The 21,303-nt window shown below is 49.0% G+C and overlaps 1 protein-coding gene across 1 annotated transcript; it reads left to right on the top strand.

The window, feature by feature from the left end:
* The first annotated feature begins 16,619 nt into the window (after nt 1-16,619).
* LOC125512484 (protein trichome birefringence-like 20) lies at nt 16,620-18,328 on the top strand. The gene is made up of 2 exons (XM_048677576.1): nt 16,620-17,187; nt 17,298-18,328. The coding sequence occupies exons 1-2, from the start codon at nt 16,714-16,716 to the stop codon at nt 18,057-18,059; spliced, it is 1,236 nt and encodes a 411-aa protein (XP_048533533.1). The 5' UTR covers nt 16,620-16,713; the 3' UTR covers nt 18,060-18,328.
* The last annotated feature ends 2,975 nt before the right edge of the window (nt 18,329-21,303 follow it).

The raw sequence follows: 21,303 nt of genomic DNA, 5'->3' as shown, positions 1-21,303 counted from the left end.
AACAAGTTGTACATTCCATGTAGCACTTGTGTTATCTATCAGTTCGGCAACCCGGTTTGGTGGATCGGCCACCCGGCACCCGTAAAGTCGCATCATCTCATCCCTTGGCAGCCAGGTATCAGCCCATATATACGTAGTTTCACCATTGCCTATGCGTCGGATAATGCCTTGCTTTAGGGTGTCCCGGCCTTCCACAATCGCACGCCATACCTGACTTGGATGACTGCCAAGATTTGCATGCAAAATATCTGTATCAAGGAAGTATACGCTCTTTAAGACGCGTGACTTGGATGAGTGTCGGGATTCTGAAGGAGTCTCCATGCTTGACGCGCTAACATAGATAGGTTAAAGAGCTCGAATTCCTTGAACCCAAGCCCCCCCATGCCTTTTGGCTCTGTCATCGACTTCCAAGAGACCCAATGAGGTTTCCTCTTGCCATCCTTCGATCCCCACCAGAATTTTCTTATAAGCATATTAAGATGTTCACAGAGTCCCCTTGGTAACTTGAAACAGGACATGGAAAAAACCGGTACAGCTTGTGCCACCGCTTTTACCAATACCTCTTTTCCCGTTGTAGACATAGTATTCTCAAGCCAACCCTGCACTTTGCTCCATAGCCGATCTTTCAGGTATTTGAAGACCCCATTTTTTGAAGTACCTATGTTAGACGGCATACCCAGGTACTTCTCATTGAGTGTTTCATTAGGGACATTGAGAGACTCTTTGATGACATCCCGAGTGCTATCAGGAACACCCTTACTAAAGTAAATAGATGATTTAGCAAAGTTAATCCGTTGGCCCGAAGCTTCACAGTAACTGTTCAGTACTAGGTTCACCTCTTCAGCACCCGCAATACTTGCCTTACACAGCAGGTTGTCATCAGCAAATAATAAGTGACTTACTTGGGGCGCCGACGGTGCCACTTGTAAACCACTCAGATGGGATGACTCACTCTTGGATTTTAAAAGGCACGACAGGCCCTCTGCTGCTAGCAAGAACAAATATGGACTGATTGGGTCCCCTTGTCTGATTCCTCTGGATGGCTCAAACTCTTCCAACTTGTTCCCATTGAATAACACCAAGAACTTGACAGACGTTACTAGGCTCATGACTATATTTACCCATCTTTCTGTGAAGCCCAATTTCATCATCACCGCCCTCAGGTAGGGCCACTCGACCCTGTCATATGCCTTCATCATGTCGAGCTTGAGTGCAAAGGATTGGTGCTTTTTTGCTTTGTTCCTCTTCATGAAGTGGAGGCATTCATAAGATGTGATAATGTTATCGGTTATCAACCTTCCAGGAACAACCGCTGATTGCTCTTCAGAAATTATCTCAGGTAAAATCACTTTCAGACGATTAGCGATCACTTTCGAGGCAATCTTATATAGTACGTTGCAAAGGCTAATCGGTCTGAATTGAGTTAACAAAGTAGGGTTTTTTACCTTTGGTATTAGCACCAGGACTGTTTCATTAATGCACGCTGCTGATTCTGTGCCCTCTACTATTCTTAACACTGCCTTTGTCACATCATCTCCACAAACCTCCCAGTGACGCTGGAAGAAATGAGCTGGATATCCGTCCGGGCCCGAAGCTTTAGTCGGGAACATCTGAAAAAGAGCTGATTTAACTTCCTCTTCTCTGTATGGAGCATTCAAAGCATCATTCATCATATCAGTGACTTTGCGTGGAATAGTGTCCAACACGGGCTCCATATTTGCTACACCTTCAGACGTGTACATGGTTTTGTAAAAGGACGTCGCCATTTGCTCCATCTCCATAGCATTATCTGTCATCGAACCATCCGGGCGAACTAGTTCTTTTATTTGGTTTTTCCTTCTTCGCCTGCTCGCACGCAAATGGAAAAAATATGTGTTCTTATCACCGTGGATCGACCAGTCAATACGAGCACGCTGCCGCCATAGTATCTCCTCTCGGTGAAACAGTTCAACAAGTCGATCTGTGATTTTTATCTCCTCCCTAGTCGGCCCTGATCTCCCTGGTGTTGCACGGCAAATATGTAGTTTTGTTTTTAATTCACTGATTTCCTTTCACACATTTCCAAAGTGCACGCGATCCCAGGTAGATAGTTCTCCCGACAGCCCCTGTAGCTTTGTCTTGACCTGCTCCACTGACTCGCCTGGCGCCGCTGTCCACTGGCTGGCCACTACCGGACCAAGCGACTCATCCCGCTCCCAGCATACTTCATATTTAAAAGGTTTTGGGCCCCGCCTGCATGCATGCAATTCTTGCAGCGTAAGAAACAAGGGTACGTGATCTGAGCTAGCTGCCGCCAGGTGTTTAACCTCTGCTGTCGGGAACGCCATTAACCAGTCCGGCGTAGCCACTGCTCTATCCAACCTCACCCTTGTAAATGTTCCTCCAGCTACTTTTTTCTCAAACGTCCAGCTCTGCCCTTTGTAACCAATATCAGTAAGGCTGCAAGTATCCAGAGCGTCGCGGAATAGATCCATCTGTGCTTGGCTTCTCGCGCATACTCCATCATGCTCGTGGCCATGTAGCACTTCATTGAAGTCATCGATCGCAACCCATGGATGACTGCTGGTGTTTGCAATACCACACAACATATCCCATGTTTTATATCATTCTTGCGTTTGTGCTTCTCCATAGACAAAAGTAATCCTAGTTTGCACCGGGAATAACTCTTTCACAAGTACATCTATATGATACTCTGAGTAGCCAAGAATTTCCAACTTTATTGCTTCGTTCCAAAAAATACCAAGACCACCACTTCTACCTCTACTGCTTACAGCAAAACTCTTATCAAAGCCTAATGATCCTACCATATTCTCAACACGTGAGCCCTCTATTTGGGTTTCTAACATGCATACAATAGAGGGGGCATGTTGCCTCGAGAGATCTCGAAGCTCTCGAACTGTCGCGGGTTTGCCAGCCCCACGACAGTTCCACACCAGGCAACTCATTGCGCTAGGCGCGACCCCACCGGGAGGCCCGCCAAACGCGCATCAGAAGTTTTGGTTTGAGCTGTGCTCTTTGTGTTGGTAGAATCACTTGAACTTGGCTTGTTTCTCTTCGGCTCTTGCTTGGACGAGGGGCTCTCTGGAGCTTTTGCTTTCTGCACCATAGGAGTTTTGCCTCCCTGGATTGAAGGTTGGGGGCCGTTTGCTTTGTTACCCAGCGAAGCAACTATCATCCCCCTCTTCCTGTTCAGATCAGCATCATCCATTGTGATGTCATCTTGGCGTTCATCTGAGTCCATAAAATCCTCAGGATGGTTATCATATGCTGCACCGCGACTCCGGCCACCGCCTGATCGGCCTCGACCTCTTCCCCCTCTGTTACTGTTGCCTCTTCCTTCACCAGGACCGCTGCCCGGGCCTCTGAACCAGCTAGCTTTCAGATCCTTAAAAACTAGTGCTTTTGGTGCCCAAACACCGTCACCACATTCCTTAAACAGATGCCCCAGATAACCACATACCGCACACCAATCCGGGAGCCTCTCGAATTTCACCCAGAAGATCACTCGCTGCATCACATCCTTCTTCTTGATAACCAGAGAAACTGCATTCTTTAGTGGCTTTGTTACATCAATCTTCACCCTCACCCGTGCAAAGTTCCCCTCAAAATCTTGGGACTTCGGCTCAGCGTAAATGAACTCTCCAACCGTCGCCGAGAGCGCTTTGATCTTAGGGAAGAAACCATCCGGAAGGTCGTGGATCTGCATCCATATGTCCAGTTTGGTGAGATCGATCAAGGAGGGTTTAGTGAAACCATCATAGGGTGCCAAGATCACCGCTTTGCCCTTGAAAGTCCACGGACCCTCCTCCATTACACGCTCCCAATCGCCAAGGCACGCGAACTGTAACGTATACAAGTTATCCTCCAGAGGTCTGATTTTAACTTCCTTCGCCAGATCCCATGTGACCCGCACGTTCCTGTAGAACCAATACTGGTTGTAAGATTTCTCCGTATGAACCCTAGCCAGAGCCATCCAGCGGGTTGCTTCAGCCGGAAGTTCATCCTCCTCTACCACTACGTCCTGCAGATCGTCTTCCTTCAGACTCAATTCTTCCATCATTGCCGCCAGATCCGTTTCCGCCGCACCCGAGGATGCACCATCTTCCTTAGTTCTCTTGCCCGAAGAAACCATGTCCACGAGCGGTAGGGTCCCCATCGCTTCGTCCGTTGCTGCCATGGTCAGGGTCAAGGGACCCCGACCGCCGGCGGAGGGAAGGAGGCGGGGTAGATCAAGATCTCTATGGCGAGGAGACAAGTCGCCGCCGCCCAGAGGAAGAAAACCCTAACAAAAGGGGAAGAAACAATTGTCGAGTGAGCGAGGCAAGCACTGGAGTGGAAGTAGAAAGGGGAAAGTAGGATAGGGTTTTCACTTTTTTTTCCAGTCAATTATATATATCCAGCACCTTTGAGTTAATCTCGGGGGCTATAATTTCTTCTCATAAAGTTGAGTCGTAAGGTTACCAAAGAGGACTATTTGCCACGATGCACAGTTCAAACATGGGTGCCCTACATATCAGCGAAATAATTTTACGTTCGTTCTTTACTAAGTCAGATGCAACTCATAACCGACCAAGTAGTGGGTACGGTATTGTCAATCGACTCTGATGCCTATCATGGACTTTGTCGACCCTGAACATATCATATTCCATGAAAAAAGTCCACACGAAAGCCTACTTAGTCGAGTCGAACGATTAATAACTTGAACACAAGTTGACAAAGTCATCAAAATTATTATTTAATTTTGTTTTATATATCACGAACGGTGTAATGCATTCATGTGTTTTATTTCAGGAACAAAGAGCTTGAAGATGACTCCTCGAGTCGCCTCAAGCCTCGGGGGCTATCAAGCCAGAATTTGTGAAAAAACAGACTTTGTTCGTTACCAAAACACAAGTTCACAGACCCCCCGGGTTGTTAAAGGCCTAAACAAACCCGGCGCTCGGGGGCTACAGATGATATACATGCTACTGGGGTTGGAAAAAATTCAGAAAGACCCGGCTTGGAGACAGAATCCAGCCTGGGAGGACAACCCGACAACATCAACGTCGACGCTTCATGACCCGGCAATCTCTTCATCAACATTTCGGCATCCATTACGTCAACGACCCGGAAAAAAGCTCCACGTTCAAGGAAGACAAAAGCATCAGCAAAATCAAGACCTTCCGCCCGACTCTTCGAGTCACCCAAAAGCTCGGGGGCTACTGTCATGGATATGGGACACGGGTATCCTCATGGAGGTAGGCCGCGGCCCATCACGGGAGGTGGCCCAGCAGGCCGACTTAAACAGTTTGAATAAGACCTGGATTGCTATCCGTCTTGTAATAGAAAAGAGACTAGTCCTAATCTAACTAGGACTAGTCATGTAACCTGCCCCTTCAACATATATAAGGAGGGGCAGGGCACCCCAAGAGGGACAAGATTGACAAGTTCCACAAGTTGGACAAGTTAGGTTTAGATGATAGCTCTCGAGATAGAGCATTCTTGTAACCGTGATCATCATCATCAATATCAATGAAGCAGGATGTAGGCTTTTACCTCCACCGTGAGGGGCCGAACCTGGGTAAAACATCACGTTTCTCGTCCCGCTCAACCCCTCTCAAGCTACCACATAGATGCGTTGGCCTCGCGACTAAGTCCTGACACTAAGGACATCTGCCGTGACAATTCCACGACAGTTGGCGCCCACCATGAGGCACGCGCACGGTGGTGTTGAGTTCTTGAAGGGATCTCTTCAGGGATCGAGAAGTTTGCAATTTTTCGAATGAGCCGGTTTGGAAGGATCAGCATCAACTCCCGAGAGAATTGAACCATTGCTGCTGCTACACTCACAGAAGTGATGGCCAAGTACTAGTAGCTGCACGGTTTACGAGATCTGATGAATTTTGGAATAGTACCATGGGCTACTTCTAATACGTGAGTTCTAATGAAAGGAAGTTTTGACTAAATCAACTCCGATGCATCACGCGGAGACGTTTGAAGCATTAAGGGAAGATTCCAGCGCGCTAGGCCACCCTCCGAGTCGACCCGCCTCGTCGCTGCTGAAGAAAAAAAAATACAGGGCGATCTGGATGTGTATCGGTCAAATTGCCTACGACCTGGACTTCGCTATCACTACCTGCGAAGCGCCTGGCCTCCTGCGCCACCCCGTGCTGTTTCCAACCTCGCTCTGGAGAAGAAAAGTCAAACCAGCAACAAATCGGAGGAGGATTTGGTGATGGATGTATACCGACTCCGAGTCGTTTCCAATCTCGCTCTGGCCGTACCTGCTTCGCTCCGCCTCCGCTGTCGCCGGTTGCGCGTCCAACTCACTGCTGCCGCTCTCGCCTCAGAATCCGCCTCACAACGGCTGCTCCTGAGCCGTCGTTACCAACGGGCTGTTGCCTGCCTCGGAATCGACCGGATTCTGCCTCTAGGCTGCCCTGGGTCACCTCCGTGAGTCGCCTCCAGTCATAGCTGACTCGCCGTTGCCTTCATCTTGGAGTAACACCTCTGTTTGTTTCAAATCGCCGCCATTGTTACGCTGCACCACAAGCCGGCCCCCTATGCCGCCATACTTCAAGCCGAGCGGCCCGTTGCTTCCTGCTGGATCACTTCCACCTGCAGCAAACCGGCCTGCCGCTTCGAGCCGCCGCAAACCGCCTCCGCCGTCGGCTCACCAAGTGCCCGTCTGCGCGGATCTCCTCACCTCGCCTCGCCGGTTCACTTCCACTGGAGTCGACGTTCACGACCCGGATTCGCCGCGACGAGCCGCCGCGGATTTCCCTCGAAGTCACCAGCTCCGCCGTGCTATGGCCAGTGGCTACTGAGTCGCCGCGGCCGCGTCATGCCGTTCCTGCCCTCTACAGCTGTGGGTCGCTGCCGTTGAGCCGGCCAGTTTCTTCAAGTCGCCACAGTGGCCTTGAGCCGCTGCCGCTTCACTAAACCGCCTGACGGCTGTCGCAGCCGTGCCTGCTTTGAGTCGCCAAGTTTTCTAGCGCCAAGCCGCTGCCGCTTTACTAAACCGTCACTGCGGCATCTCATCATCGGCGTTGGATCAACCACCTGACCTCGGCCATATCAAAAGTTGCTGCCGTCGACTCGCCAAGGCCCTGCGATGTGTGAATGCAGACAGTGGCTCACAGCACCTCGGCGGTTTACGGCGACTCAGGGCAGGGCCTCCTCTTTAAGCCGCCGTCCCTTCCTGCTGCTATGTGCCTCCGCGCTGAACCAGCCACAGCCGCGCATCTCCAACCCGCCGGTGCCTCGTTCATCCCCTACCATCACGCTGGCCATCTCCACCGCTGCTGGCTCACCCCCAATGGCCTAGCTTCGCGTACAGAGACAGAGTCATCGTCTTGGTCGCTGAGTGCCCCGGTTTATGCTCCATGCTGCCGGTTTACCACCTGCTGTCTTCAACTACCCGGCCTCCATGAGCTGCTGTCACCTTGCCTCATCTCCGCCTCACAGGGGGTCTCATCGAGCTGCTGTGTCCAATGAATCATAAACCGCCATCTCCCTCGCTGACGTTTACAAGGAGAGGGGATTTTGACCCGGTGGGATAAGGAAAGAGTCAGGTTGCCAAAAAAAAAGTGGAAGCAGTAAAAATTCAAATCAATTGAAAAACGACGACGGGTATGGCTGGCTTGACATCCCAGGAAAAGATCAGGTGCTATCCATCTTATTTACTTTTTCAATATACTTTCAAATTCCTCCGGGAACAATTGTCTATCCTTTAATATTTTTTGTTCCACGATCATGCTAGAGACGACAAGATCATCTGTCATCCCAATACGTCAGGACAATTATTCACCGCCGAAGTGGAGTTATATCGCAGATATGGAGTGCATAGCATCGTCATTTTGCACTAGCATGTATCCGTGCTGCCGTGCTCAACGGAAGTGCTTACGTTACCGCCCTTGTGGTCTGGTCTACATCAACACACCGGGCCGCACCTGTCTGCATGAGCTGTTTACTGAGTATGAGCAAGTCACAGCTTGGGTAGCCCAGTTTTTCTTTCAACAAAATGAAGGCAAATTATCATATATTATCAACCGTCGTCTGCACTCGATGGCTCAATGGGAAGGTGCACAAGTCGCCACCACTACAGTTTTGTTAAACTTCAAATCACCAGTTGGAAGGAACCATTGGCCGAGTTGCCGACACGGCTCATACGGGATCATCTATAATCCGCCGCAGTCACCTCAACCTTCTGTGGATTTACATCGCGTTATTAACACCGATGATATATACCTTCTGCTATGGTCAAGTACGGAGAATTTCAAGACAACTCCTTGAGTCATCTTAAGACTCGGGGGCTACAATGATATGACGCGGCGAGTCTTGCCAGTTTCAGCAAATTCAAGTGCCCCAGGATGTTGAAGGGAAACCCGGTCCCGGAGGATACTGTCATATTTAATGGCCGTCAGAAATATTCCGGCTCACAATGATGCTTCCGGTTTATAGTCCGGTTTAAGAAAAATCTATTTTCCCACAAAGCTCTGAAGCGCTCAAATCCGATTTAACAATGTCCGGTTCAAAAAGTAATTAACTTCTCGCAAGTTCGAGTTTAAAGGCCGTCAGAAAATTTCCGGCTAAAAATAAAGATTCCGGTTTAAAATCCGGTTCAAGGGAAAGATATCTCTCACAAAGCTTTGAAGCTCTCAATATCCGGTTCAAAATCCCGGTTCAAGAAGAATTTATCTCTTGCAAAAAGTTAAAAATTGCCAAAGAGGACCTGCTGCCATGATGCGCGGTTCAAACATGGGTATCCCGCCTTACTGGCCTGACATATTATTGATCACATGGGGGCTTCTGCTTCAAAAGGCGGGGTCTCTGTTCTTTACATCATGCGTGGTTACACGGAACTGTTCTGTCTTAAAGCGGCCTCCGGTTTACCCCTTGAAAATTTTATAAACATCACTTGGGGGCTTGGTCGTGTCCGAACCAATGCAACACCTTTTGATAGGAGAAAGCCACCAGATCACTTGGGGACATGGTCAAGTCTGAACCAGTCACGCCTCTTGATCGGCCTAAGGCCATAGAATCACTTGGGGGCTTGGTCGAACCCGAACCATTGCCACGCCTCTTGATCGGCATAATGCCACGGTTTCATTTGGGGACCTGGCTGACTTGAACCATAGCTACACCATTGGGGAGCTTGGTCGTGTCCGACCATGGTAACACCATCTGATCGGCTCAATAAGCCTCTTTTTGCAAATGGTTTTATCATTGCATTTGCTTCAATATTTTCCTTGATAACTGTTTCTTTTATTTTTGTTGCGTTTTTAAACCGACAAAGTTTTAAACCGGTTCAAACTGTCAATTACAAATTGACGGAACACGGTCAAATCTTAATCCGGAGACTATCTGCCCGGTTTGATTTTCTGTTACCATCCTATTATGGAGTAAACCGGTGTTTATCACAACCCGGCACGGTTTTATCATAAACCGGCACAATATGGAAGGAGTTATCAGTACTCAAGATTTTGGTTATCACCCTTACTACAAAAAGTTGGTAAAACCAACAATGTAATTCAATGTCACAGGTATGATATATTTCATATTTGATTATTCTTAAGTGCAGCCTTGGTTATAAACCCGGGTTATGTGTTGGGCATTATGACCCGTCCGGCGGTAAACCGCCAGAACACTTTAAACTTGTTGTATGCAGAAACAGGTTTGTTAAACCGGCCTGGCTTTGGACTATAAGTCGCCAGTATATATATATTTGGATTGCGCCATTGGAATCATGCGCTTATAAATCATTGGGTTATATTATTCAAATAGCCAAACTTGGCTGAATTTTCATTATGATATTGAATGAATAAGGTTTTCACCGGATTATATTATCTTGAATAGACAACATGGCTGGATTTTTATGGTTATTAATAACCGGTATTATTGAGTTTTCAAAGTCGCTTTAGCGCAATGTCTATTATTTTATCAAAGGATATGATTTATTCTACAATGGAAGGAATAGTCCCGAGTCGCTGCAGGCTTACAACCCAACACTTGGGGGCTACATTATTCAAATTGAGATTACATCGAATATGCAAGTCCCATGTCACTGCCAGCATGCACCATGGCACTTGGGGGCTAATGCAAAAGTCATTTTTTGCTCAACTTATTGAAGACCCGGTTCATCACATTGTAATAAGCCGGCCCTTGGGGGCTACCAATTGCTCCTGTCAACAATTCAAGGTATACAAGTTTTCGTCCATCATATTGAAGGATCCATTGCTCAGTTGGTAAAGCACAAAGCTCTTAACCTTGTGGATGTGGGTTCAAGCCCTACGATGGAAGCTACATTATAAGATGTTATTTTCATTGAAGTATATATCAAGTCCCGGTTCAGTATTATCTTACTAAGCCGGCCCTTGGGGGCTACACATCACTGCTAAAATCTACATAATTATATTTAGAAAGTTCCTGCTCATTATTGCATAATCACCCGGCCCTTGGGGGTTACACTGATTGAAGTTTTTATAAGCAATTACAAGTCCCAGGTTGCTGCAAGCATGACAACCCGGCACTTAGGGGCTACATATATGGAGTATTCAGTTTATATGATTGAGATGAACAAACCGGATTTCTTCAAGGTTGAAACACTTATTGGAGCAAGTCTTAAGTTATCACTATGTTCTTCTCTTAAGACTTGGGGGCTACATGTATTATGCATATAAAGGAGGAACATCTTCATTTTATCAGTTTTGAGCAAATCAGGAAGATCAATTACATGACCCGGTGTCGACAACAATTATGACCCGGTGCCATCAATATTTATAAACCGGCCAGTTTGGTAATATTAAACCGGAAAGTTTTACATCTTCAAACCGACTGAATATCAGCTAAGTATTTCAAGACCCATATTTCTTAAACCGGCGCTTTGGAAGCCGATTCAAGTGGATTATTCTTCACAATATTTCTCTATGAGAAACCAATGTCAACAAATTGAGTATGAAGCTGGCTTGTTAACCCAGATTTTCTAGAAGAAGGAAATGACAAGGATGATCAGGTGCCGATTTACAAGAATTTTTAACCCGGAGCATAACCTATCAAATTTGCTCTTGAGTTTATGTTGCAGATCAGTTTAACATGGATAAATCCAAATTAAACTGGGGGCTAATGTCGGGGATATATCCCGTGGCGTAAACCGGCCGGAAGTATAAACCGGCCGGACTGGATGACTCACTGGTAACCCGCCCGGAGCTTGGTGGTTCACGGGCTACCCGCCCGGTCTTGGCGGTTCATTAGTAACCTGGCGGGCGGGTCAGATGGATGACGAGGCCTATGGCCCAGAAGGCCGGTTCACGTTTAATGGTGGGCCGGTTTATGAGGAAAGCACAAAGAATATTCCCTTACAAAGGAAGCAAGACTAGGACTCCACTTGTAATAGAGTAATCCTAATCCTAATAGGACTAGTCATGTAAACCGCCCCTTCAACATATATAAGGAGGGGCAGGGCACCCCAAGAGGGACAAGATTGACAAGTTCCACAAGTTGGACAAGTTAGGTTTAGACGATAGCTCTCGAGATAGAGCACTCTTGTAACTGTGATCATCATCATCAATATCAATGAAGCAGGATGTAGGCTTTTACCTCCACCGTGAGGGGCCGAACCTGGGTAAAACATCGCGTCTCTCGTCCCGCTCAACCCCTCTCAAGCTACCACATAGATGCGTTGGCCTCGCGACTAAGTCCTGACACTAAGGACATCTGCCGTGACAATTCCACGACAGTTTGTGACTCCATGAACTAGTGCAAGATGTTAAAGTTGGCTGCACAAGTTCTTGCCAAAATGAATATGAGTGAAATATGTTGGCGGAGTCACCCTCAAGAACACTCTAGTTCTTCTTCTTTGGGACTCACATCAACTTGATGGGAATCCTTGGAGTTAAAGTTGAACTTGATGAAGTAGAGCTTGATGAAGTCTTGGGAACCCACTTGACCAAGGATTTAGGTTCTTCTTCAAATGAGGTAATCTCTTCTTGATGTTTTTCCTTGCCTTTTAGCTTGTGGTCTTGTGGCGGAAGATCGTCTTGAGCTTGTGTTCCCTCAAAAGAAGTGGGGTTATACTTCTCTTGTTGAGGAACAAACTTTGTCTTGGGGTATTGATCTTCTTCCCATTCAACTCCATTGGCATTGAACTTCAATTCAAAACCAACACCTTGATTCTTCTGGTGTCTTCCTTGATTGCATACAATTTCCTCGAATTTCTTACTCGCGGCAAGGCTCTTGTAAACACCTTTCTCTATAATTCCCTTCAATGCGCTATTTTCTTGCTCAAGTGTAAGTTGACTAAGAGAATCATTAGTGGAATCAAGAGAATTACTAGAAGCAACAATATTGGATTTAGCATGGTTATTATTACTACTAGAAGAAGAATCTTTCTTACTCTTCTTACTAGATTTAACTTGTGGCATTTAGTAGACAACTGGAGACATTTGGCAATGTAAGAAGAACTCTCCTTTCTAAGATCATCACTGATTGCTTTTAGAAACTCATGCTCTTGCTCTAAATTTAGCTTCCCGAAGCGTAGTTTCTCATGAGTTCTTAGGAGCTCTCTATGATCTTCTTGAGTTGTTTCATGAGCTAACTTAAGAGTGTTTAGTTCTCTAGTTATACACTCAATCTCCTTCTTAGCATTGTCATTCATTTCATCTTGACTATCATGATTACTAGCAAGTTCATTATATCTCACATCACTAGTTTTATGAACAAGTAAATCATCATCACCTAGCAAATCATCTTCATCACTATTGAAATCAAGATACTCGGGGTGTGATACCTTGGGGCCTTTAGCCATGAAGCATCTTCTAATTCCTTCATTTGGTGAATCAAATATGTTGTGGGAGTTGGATGACACTAAAGCAAGACCGGCAACACCTTCATATTGAGTATAGTCGGAATCAGAGTGATAACTTCTCTCGGAGTGAGTGTCGGAGTCAGAGCCGGAAACCCATTCACCAACATGAGCTTGCTATCTTCGTCCTATGTAGCTCTTTGATGACTTGTCTTTTCTTTTTGAAACCTTGCTTCTTCGAAAGTGTCTTCGTTCATAACGATCATCTCTACTCCTCTCTCTATGAGGTGATTCATCTCTTCTACTTCTTATTTTTGGCGAGTCTTCTCTTTTCTTGTAGGGTGATGTACACTCATTGGAGTAGTGTCCGGGTCTTCGACGATTGTAGCGATTATGGTCATGACTAGAAGATCTTTTCTCATTGTAGGATCTTGACTTGGAGCTTCTATCTTTGCTTCGGCTCTTGTAGAATTTGTTGAAGTTTTTCACCATTAGATTTATTTCCTCATTGGAGACTAGTTTTTCACTTGGATTTGTAGGAGCATCACTTGAGGCTTTGTATGCACCACTTGACTTGTTGTGGAGCTCCTCCATATCCTTGAGTGACATCTCAAGCGCAACGATTCTTCCAATGACTTCCCTGGGCTTGAGATCTTTGTAATTAGGCATCATTTGGATCAATGTGCACACGGTATAATATTTACTATCCAAGGCTCTAAGGATCTTCTTGATGATGAGCTTGTCGGTCATCTCTTCACTTCCTAAGCCGGCAATCTCATTTGTGATGAGAGCAAGCTTAGAGTACATTCTAGTGACTCTGTCACCATCCTTCATCTTGAACTTGTCAAGTTGACTTTCAAGCACATCCAACTTGGATTCCTTGACGGACTCGGTACCTTCGTGCATATCAACCAAAGTATCCCAAATTTCCTTTGCATTCTCAAGGCGGCTGATTTTGTTGAATTCCTCGGGGCACAAACAATTGAAGAGAATATCACAAGCTTGGGCATTGTATTGCAACATCTTCAATTCTTCCGCAGTCGCTTCACGATACTGTTCTCTACCATCCTCAAAGAATTCACCTTGCAAGCCAATATGAACAATAGCCCAAACGACGGGGTTATGAACTAGAATATGCATTTTTCATCTTATGCTCCCAACTAGCAAATTTGTACCATCAAAATATGGACCTCTATGGTGATAATTACCCTCACTAGACGCCATACTCTCATAGGTTGTGAAACCAAGGCTATGGTGACCAAATCAATGGAAACCAAGGCTTACTGAGACCAAAGCTCTGATACCACTTGTAGGATCGAAAGTATGTCTAGAGGGGGGTGATTAGACTACTTGACCAAATAAAACCTAGCCTTTTCCCAATTTTAGTTGTAGGCAGATTTTAGCAACTATGACAAGTCAAGCAACACCCTACACATGCAATTCTAAGAGTATAGCCGTGGAAAGTAAGATATTGCACATGTAAGTAAAGGATGGGTTTGGAGAAAGCAAACGTAATGGGGACACAGTGATTTTTGGCGTGGATCCGATAGGTGGTGCTATCGTACGTCCACGTTGATGGAGACTTCAACCTACGAAGGGTAACGATTGCGCGAGTCCATGGAGGGCTCCACCCACAAAGTGTCCACAACGAAGTAACCTTGTCTATCCCACCATGGCCATCGTCCACAAAGGACTTGCCTCAGTCGGGTAGATCTTCACGAAGTAGGAGATCTCCTTGCCCTTACGGACGTCTTGGTTCAAGTACACATCATGTGAGAGGCTCCCAAGCGATACCTAACCAATCAAGGAGACACCACTCTCCAAAAGGCAATAGACGATATGTTGATGACGAACTCCTTGCTCTTGTGCTTCAAATGATAGTCTGCTCAACATCCAACTCTCTCTTACACAGATTTGGCTATGGTGGAAGAAGGATTTGAGTGGAAAGCAACTTGGAAAAGGCTAGAAATCAAGGTTCAAATGGTAGGAATGGAATCTCTTGATCTCAACACATAAGTAGGTGGTTCTCTCTCAGGAAATGAGTAGTGGAAGTGTAGGCACGTTCTGATGGCTCTCTTACTTACTAAGAGGGGGGTGGAGGGGTATATATAGCCTCCACACGAAATCCAACCGTTACACACTTTTGACTCAACTTGGTGGCACCGATCAGAAATCTCGGTGGCACCGGTCAGAAATCTCGGTGGCACCACCCTGTGTAAAATATTCATAGTTAGGGCAAACCTCGGTGGCACCGATCAGAAACAACTCAGATGGGCCGATGTGCAATGGTTAGGGCAAACCTCGTTTCAGTGGCACTGATTGCATCAACTCGGTAGGACCGAAATGAAGCAATAAGGCAACAGAAAGTTGGCAAAACATCTCGGTGGCACCGATCGCAAACTTGGTAGGACCGAAATAATTCCACCAGGTTTCAGAGAGTTGGCAAGGCCATCTCGGTGAGACCAAGATCCATATCAGTGGATCCGATTTGTTAGGGTTTGGCTGTGGCCGCGTCCAGATGAACTCGGTGGGTCAGGATAGGGAAGTTTCGGTGGGGCCGAGTCGAAATGTAGGGTTTTGGACATGTTTGGATAGAGAAAGTGGTTGAGGGTTTTGGAGCAATAACACTAAGCACTTGAGCAAATAGTTCATAATCAAAACCTCACCCCTTTTTAATAGTATTGGCTTTCCTATGGACTCAATGTGATCTTGGATGACTTAACCAAAAAAGTAGGGTCTTGAGCTTTTGCCAATCCATGTCCTCTGCATTTTGAAGGGGGTCGACAATCACTAGTCCTTGCCATGCCAATCATTGAACTTCCCGAAATCTTTTACTTGAATGGATATTAGTTCAATGAGATATATGTTGTTATGAATTACCAAAACCACCCGGGGATTAGTTGGACCTTTAGCCTTCCAGTATGCCACACCGCCACGCCGTAGGCACGCGCGGCCTCGTGGACGGTGGGGTAGGTGCCGAGCCAGAAGCAACGACCGGCGTCGGAGAACTCGACACCAAAGTGGTCAAACGGCTTCGCTGGCACGCCGAAGAACCTTGTCTTGCTCTTTGGGACCTTCTTCGGCGGCATCGCGACGACGAGGTGGCGACGACTGGGTGGCGTTAGTGGGGATCGGGCGGTGACAGTGGGGATCGAGGCGGCGGCGGGAGGCAGAGTGAGGCCGGAGTAGAGTCGGGGCGGCGGAGGCGGAGCGGATCCGAAGGCATGTCGGGGCGGCGGCGGGGGCAGATTGGGGCAAGGGGAGGCAGATCGGCAGTGGAGGAGTGCGGTGGAGTGCTGGAGGAGGCGGGGTGGCGAATCGGGGGGCGGTGGCAGTGGGGATCGAGGCAGCGGGAGGCGGGGCGGCGGCAGTGGGGATCGAGGCAGCGGGAGGAGGGGCCGGAGGTGGCTTGGGGCGGCGGCGTGGCGTGGTTTGATGTCGGGAGGCGGCGGCGGTGCGGACGGCGGCCGGGAGGAAGGGGAATGGGGGGAGAGAAATGAAATGCAAGGCGGTTAGCGGTTGGCGCGCGGCTGCCATTTTTACATCTCTAGGCGAGGTGTCGTATTTTACATATTCGGGAAACAGAGATGTGATTTTTTTTCACCTGCAATTTCTATTGGAGAAGTGTTTTTGGACTTTGAAGATATAGAAGTCAGGTATTTTTCGTCTACATATTTTATTAGAGATGCTCTGTTGCATTATTATTCAGGAAAGACGGATGGCTATCTCGGTGGGGAGAGCACGTCGTTAGTCAGGGGAAAAGAAGTACAAGTGTTGACTTTCATAAGTAGTCAGGTACGTGCTTCCATCAAGTGGCACATGTTCGTCCGGCGAGACAGCATTGCAAATTATTCCATATCTCCGGTGAGAGCCGTGAGACCTACAAGAATGAAGCCATCAACTGAATCTGCCTCCTGTGAGCCTGGGACGCAATGAAACACAACAACCAGGCCGTCCGGAGGGCAGCTTCCACCAGCGGGCTGCTCCTCATCCTCCTGCTCGTCGCCTTCACGGCGTCCAACTACTCGTCGCCCTACACCGAGCAGTTGCTCGTCGGCGTGTCCGCCACCCCGGCCTACTCCTCTGCCACGACGGGATCCCGCGCGAGCGATGGCAACGCCGGACTGGCGTGCGACGTGGCGAGGGGCGAATGGGTGCCCGACCCGGTCGCGCCCTACTACACCAACGCGACGTGCCCGCTGATCGACGCCCGGCAGGACTGCATGATGTACGGCAAGCCCGGGATCGAGTCCATCATCCGGTGGCGGTGGCAGCCCCACGGCTGCGACCTCCCCCGCTTCGACGCGGCGGCCTTCCTCCGCCTCGTCCGCGGCAAGTCCATGGCCTTCGTCGGGGACTCCGTCGCGCGCAACCACATGCAGTCGCTCATGTGCCTGCTCGCCGAGGTACATGCCCACTTCCACTAGATCGATCACCGTTGCGTTGCCATCTTGAGCTCGCTCGATCGCGTGTGTTGATTTCTCGGTTACCGCCCGGCGCGCGCATGTGCATGCAGGTGGAGCACCCGAGGGAGATCGAGCCCAAGGACTGCGTGCACTGCACGCGCAAGTACCATTACCGGGAGCACGACTTCACGGTGTGCGTGTTCTGGACGCCGTTCCTGGTGCGGTGGAACGTGACGCACGCCGGCGGGCAGAAGTTCATGGACCCGCAGAACTTGTACCTGGACGAGCCGGACCCGGAGTGGAGCCGCGACGTCGCCGGCTACGACTACGTCGTCCTCAACGGCGCCAAGTGGTTCACCCGCCCCACCGTGCTCTACGAGGGCGGCCGCCTCCTCGGCTGCGCCAACGTCGACAGCTGCGAGGCCAAGCACAACGCCACCGCCGTGGCCCCGCACTACGCGGTGCGCGCGTCGTTCCGGACCGCGCTCCGGGCGCTCGCCGGGTTCCGCGGCCGGGTGGTCGTCCGGACGGTGGCGCCCCCGCACTACGAGAACGGGAAGTGGGACGACGGAGGAAACTGCCTGAGGACGGGGCCCATGCGGAGCAACGAGACCAGCCTACCGGAGACCGAGGCTGCGTTTCACGTCGCGCAGGTGGAGGAGTTCCGGGCCGCGTCGGCGGTGGCGGCCTCGGAGGGGCGGTTCGTGCTGATGGACGTGAGCGAGATGATGCAGATGAGGGGCGACGCGCACCCCGGACAGTACGGGCACTGGCCGCACGAGAAGGTCGGCTTCGGCATCGACTGCGTGCACTGGTGCTTGCCCGGCCCCGTCGACGCTTGGAGCGAGGTGCTGCTCCATTTGCTGACATGATTGGCATCCTGCTAATTTTTCTTCGTCCTAATTGTAGTTGCACAAACGGAATGGATTTGGATGCAGCGTGTTACAATGCACATGCATGTGTTTTATGTAGTGTTAGGGCATCTCCACCCCTAAACGGACACGGAATCCGTCCGTAGATTGATCACATCAGTATGTGGACACTGATGCGGGAGCCCGGTCATCAATCAAGGCCGCTTACATTTGAAACCATATTTCAACAAAATGGACAAATTATATGCAAACCGGAAGATTTTCATCTACACTGAAGCACTTTCATTACATGTTCGACATATTTTATATTAAACAAAAGCGACAAAACCTAGTCTACACTACAGGAAAATCCCGGTTTCCCGTGTGTTGGCATATAAGCCGTGTGCTTTTTTTCGGGCACCCGGCTTATGCTTCTCCAAGCCGAGTCTGGAGAAAAAAACACCCGGTAAATAAGAGGAACTCGGCTTATGGTCATCTATGAACCGAGTACCGCAGAAAAGCTCACGGCTTATATGAAACACACGGTATCTACGTGAAAAGGCACCCGGCTTACAACACACACTCGGCAAAGACATCTGCCACGTGTCTGCAATGGCAGTGGTTGACGGCGCCGTCACGGAGCAACCTATAAGCCGTGTGTCTGGAGCAAGCACTCGGCTTATATGACATATAAGCTGTGTGCCCGAATAAGGCACTCGGCTTCTAGGACATATAAGCCGTATGCCCGATGAAAGCACTAGGCTAACATATTTATGGATTTTTTGCACCACGTAACATTTGTGCGAAATTAGTTTAAGATGGTTTTCATTGCATTTATATTTACTACTTAATTAGTATTATTATTCTAACCTATTGTCTGTCGACTAGTTTTCATGGGTCTTATTTGTAAAATTCTAAATTTAACGCCACTTTAATATTTTCATGACTCTTTCGACACCCTAGCATACCCGCCAGCACACTACTGGACGTCTAAGAGGCCCCAGCGTAAGATTTGGCGGATTTGGCGGCATGGCTAGCCCCCGGAAGCCGCAGGTCACAATCATAGACACGCGAAGATCAATCCGCATAGAGGGAATTGTTCATATACTTCTGCATCACCAAAAATTATGAAAAAATACCATACATCCTATATCACATGTGCCCACGCCGTGTAAGAAAATCATGATTTTATCGTGCTCTGAGTGTTCAATAATATTCACGCCGCACCGTTACCGCAGAACGATTATTATACCATGTCATCGCTGTCTGTGAGGGGGGCCACACCCGGAGTCGTGTGCTCCCTCCTCAAACATGCCACCAAAACAACTTATGGCATGTATGAGGGCCCCGCGCGATGCTCCGGTGGCATTGCTACCCCCCAAGGCACCCGTCCTGCCAAACCCTGGAGCGGTTGACCAGGAGAACTAACCCTTTGACTTTCGTCGGACTGGCTTTGACTAATGGACCTCTCCACCCGGTTGTGGTAGGTCAGCTCATAGGAACACTTTGGAACAAGGTCCGGGCCGAACCCACTGCAAGATTCCCTCAGTGTCGACCCAACACGGTCGTTTCCCCCCTCCAGGTGCCGGCGGCGGCGCCGTCCGTGAAGGGGTCACACTCCGAAGACGCGTGCCGGGTGTTGGCACCCACCACCACACTTCTAGACCTGTAAGAGGCCTCGTCGCAAGATTTGGAGGCTTGGCTAGCCCCCGAAGGCCGCCAGTCACAATCATAGACACACAAAAGCAACCCGCGTAGAGGGAAGTGTTCAGATATTTCTGCATCACCAAAAATTATGAAAAATTACCATACATCCTATATCACATGTTCCCACGCCGTGTAAGAAAATCATGATTTTATCGCGCTCAAAGTATTCAATAATATTCACGCCGCACCGTTACCGCAGAACGTTTACTATACCGTGTCATCGTCTTCCGTGAGGGGGGCCACACCCCGGAGCCGCGTGCTATCTCTTCAGACATGCCACCACACCTTAAGGCATGTATGAGGGCCCCGCGTGATGCTCCGGTGGCATTGCTACCCCCAAAGCCCCCGTCCTGCCAAACCCTACAGGAGTTGACTAGGAGATCTAACCCTTTGACTTTCACCAGACGGGCTTTGACCAACGGACCTCTCCACCCGGTTGTGGTAGGTCAGCTCATAGGAACACTTCGGAACAAGGTCCGGGCCAAACCCACCGCAAGATTCCCTCAGTGTCGACCCGACGCGGCCGTTACCCCCCTCCAGGTGCCGGCGGCGGTGCCGTCCGTGAAGGGGGTCACACTCCGCAGACGCGTGCCGGGTGTTGGCACCCGCCACCACACTTCTAGACCTGTAAGAGGCCTCGTCGCAAGATTTGGCGGCTTGGCTAGCCCCCGAAGGCCGCCGGCCACAATCATAGACACACAAAAGCAACCCGCGTAGAGGGAAGTGTTCAGATATTTCTGCATCACCAAAAATTATGAAAAATTACCATACGTCCTATATCACATGTTCCCCCGCCGTGTAAGAAAATCATGATTTTATCGCGCTCAAAGTATTCAATAATATTCACGCCGCACCGTTACCGCAGAACGTTTACTATACCGTGTCATCATATTCCGTGAGGGGGGCCACACCCCGGAGCCGCGTGCTATCTCTTCAGACATGCCAACACACCTTAAGGCATGTATGAGGGCCCCGCGTGATGCTCCGGTGGCATTGCTACCCCCCAAGGCCCCCGTCCTGCCAAACCCTGCAGGAGTTGACTAGGAGATCTAACCCTTTGACTTTCACCAGACGGGCTTTGACCAACGGACCTCTCCACCCGGTTGTGGTAGGTCAGCTCATAGGAACACTTCGGAACAAGGTCCGGGCCAAACCCATCGCAAGATTCCCTCAGTGTCGACCCGACGCGGCCGTTACCCCCCTCCAGGTGCCGGCGGCGGCGCCGTCCGTGAAGGGGGCCACACTCCGCAGACGCGTGCCGGGTGTTGGCACCCGCCACCACACTTCTAGACCTGTAAAAGGCCCCGACGCAAGATTTGGCGGCTTGGCCAGCCCCCGAAGGCCGCCGGCCACAATCGTAAGCACGCAAGAGCAATCCGCGTAGAGGGAAGTGTTTAGATACTTCTGCATCACCAGAAATTATGAAAAATTACCATTCGTACTATATCACATGTGCCCACGCGGTGTAAGAAAATCATGATTTTATCGCGCTCAAAGTATTCAATAATATTCACGCCGCACCGTTGCCGCATAACGTTTACTATACCGTGTCATCATC

This window comes from Triticum urartu, chromosome 6 (assembly GCF_003073215.2).
Source record: "Triticum urartu cultivar G1812 chromosome 6, Tu2.1, whole genome shotgun sequence".
NCBI classification, from domain to species: Eukaryota; Viridiplantae; Streptophyta; class Magnoliopsida; order Poales; family Poaceae; genus Triticum; species Triticum urartu.
Note: the sequence above shows the minus strand (reverse complement) of the source record. Positions and strands in the feature narration are given on the sequence as shown.

Excerpts from the sequence above, each read along its gene's own strand:
- LOC125512484 (XM_048677576.1), top strand. The coding sequence starts at position 16,714 with ATGAAACACAACAACCAGGCCGTCCGGAGGGCAGCTTCCACCAGCGGG. Across the intron at positions 17,188-17,297 it reads TCATGTGCCTGCTCGCCGAG|GTGGAGCACCCGAGGGAGAT; the intron begins GTACATGCCCAC and ends ATGTGCATGCAG.